At 36.8% G+C, this 1,771-nt stretch overlaps 2 protein-coding genes across 2 annotated transcripts in view; both read left to right on the top strand.

Moving 5' to 3' along the window:
* Nucleotides 1-267, top strand: part of LOC118342619 (valine--tRNA ligase, mitochondrial-like) — a gene marked incomplete in the record, with an annotated part of 6,969 nt that extends 6,702 nt beyond the window's left edge. The window contains 1 exon segment of the mRNA XM_035681222.1: nt 186-267.
* vars2 (valyl-tRNA synthetase 2, mitochondrial) overlaps nt 188-1,771 on the top strand; it is a gene marked incomplete in the record, with an annotated part of 13,154 nt that continues 11,570 nt past the window's right edge. The window contains 2 exon segments of the mRNA XM_035681204.1: nt 188-267; nt 1,042-1,161. Coding sequence (XP_035537097.1) covers nt 259-267; nt 1,042-1,161 — 129 coding nt within the window.

The following is a 1,771-nucleotide window of genomic DNA, read 5'->3' as shown; positions in this document are numbered from 1 at the left end:
AATAATTCCTACAGGAACAATAGGGACCTCACAGTTGTCACTGTGCTCGGTCCCTAAATTTATACATTATATGCAATGTGCAAGTACAATGGTGTGCAAAATATCTTAAGTAGCTTGACTAAAGAAACTAAACTGTACATGTGCATTTAAGTTAAATTTAAGTATTTTGTCCTTGTGTGTCCCAGGAAAGGAGAAGAGATCTACCACCAGCTGAGAAGGCTCGGAGCTTCTCTGGACTGGAGCAGAGCGTGTTTCACTATGGATCCAGTAAGACTCCAGTCACATATGTTATATTATAGTGATGAGATTACACCATTGATCAGTGGAAGGTAGTAGTTTCCCCATTGACTGTTGCTCTCTCAAAATGAATAGGCCTGAATGTCAGTAACGTATCGTAGCTCGAGATCTTGTGGGTTCATCTCTCGCTCATGCAGCACTTAAGGTTTAGTCTACACCCTCTTAATACGTGGGCCCCACCTTGGTGTCACCTTCTGTATAAGTAGCCTTGAGACCGCAGAATTGGCTCGTTAAAAGTGGCCTTTTCTTCAGCTAGTTAAAGGAACCAGTGGGGCCCACAGCTTAGAGAGAACATAAGTGTAAGCTCTCTTCTTGTATGCTTCATTATATTGAAGTATACCACTGGGTAATAAGTAGGCTTTTATAGTAATGTTAAACAAATGTAAAAAGTAGCACTTTGGAAGTATTTGGAAGTAGCACTTTGGAAGTATTTATTATATGATTTTTGTTGTTTTTGTTATATTTTTGTTGTTTTTGTTATATTTTTGTTGTTTTTGACTTGAGACCGCAGAATTGGCTCGTAAAAAGTGGCCTTTTCTTCAGCTAGTTAAAGGAACCAGTGGGCCCCACAGCTTAGAGAGAACATAAGTGTAAGCTCTCTTCTTGTATGCTTCATTATATTGAAGTATACCACTGGCTATTAGAGGTAATAAGTAGGCTTTTATAGTAATGTTAAACAAATGTAAAAAGTAGCACTTTGGAAGTATTTATAATATGATTTTTGTTGTTTTTGTTATATTTCAGGGTTTCAGCAGGGCTGTGACTGAGGCCTTCGTCAGGCTGTGTGATTGTGGTCTGATTTATCGCTCAGAAGGTTTGGTCAACTGGAGCTGTGCTCTGGAATCTGCCATCTCTGACATAGAGGTGAAACAGCTTTACATGTATATACAGTAAATACTACAGGTGGACAGAATAATGCTTATCACATGTAGGCGATGTTAAACTTTAACATAAGTTAGGCTCCTCCTTTTCCATGGCTGCCTGCAGGGACTCCCCTTCGCTCACCTGTTTTCTCGTCTTTCTAGCCAATGATCAGGACTTAATGTCATACTTGGAAAAGGAGTTTTATATTTGTTTAATAGCTAACTTAAAATATTATATATAAGTATCATTTTTATAAAGATAGTTCATTAGATATAGGGTTTAAAACAACCTTCTGTAAACCATTCATAGTTGTTAGGCACTGATCACCAAAAACAGATTTTACTTTCAGTATAAAAAAAAATCTCTATATATGAATTAATCTAAATAGGGTTAGATTTAACCTTAACCTTTAAACCTCCAGATGCACTATGCACTGCAAAAACAGCCCTTCCAGAAACCAAAGCCAAATATTCTTAAATATAATCAAATTTTCTTGTGTTGAGCAAAATCAGTGTCAGTGGGGTAAGTCAATTGCTTAGCTAGAATTAAAACTAGCATAAAACCCTAGCCACCGAAAAGATTGTAATTGAAAAAAGAAAAAAAGAAAAAA

This window comes from Morone saxatilis, unplaced genomic scaffold (genome assembly GCF_004916995.1).
Source record: "Morone saxatilis isolate NCDOM2014 unplaced genomic scaffold, NCSU_SB_2.0 Contig9, whole genome shotgun sequence".
In the NCBI taxonomy this organism is placed as follows: Eukaryota; Metazoa; Chordata; class Actinopteri; family Moronidae; genus Morone; species Morone saxatilis.
This window is presented reverse-complemented; position numbering and strand designations above follow the sequence as displayed.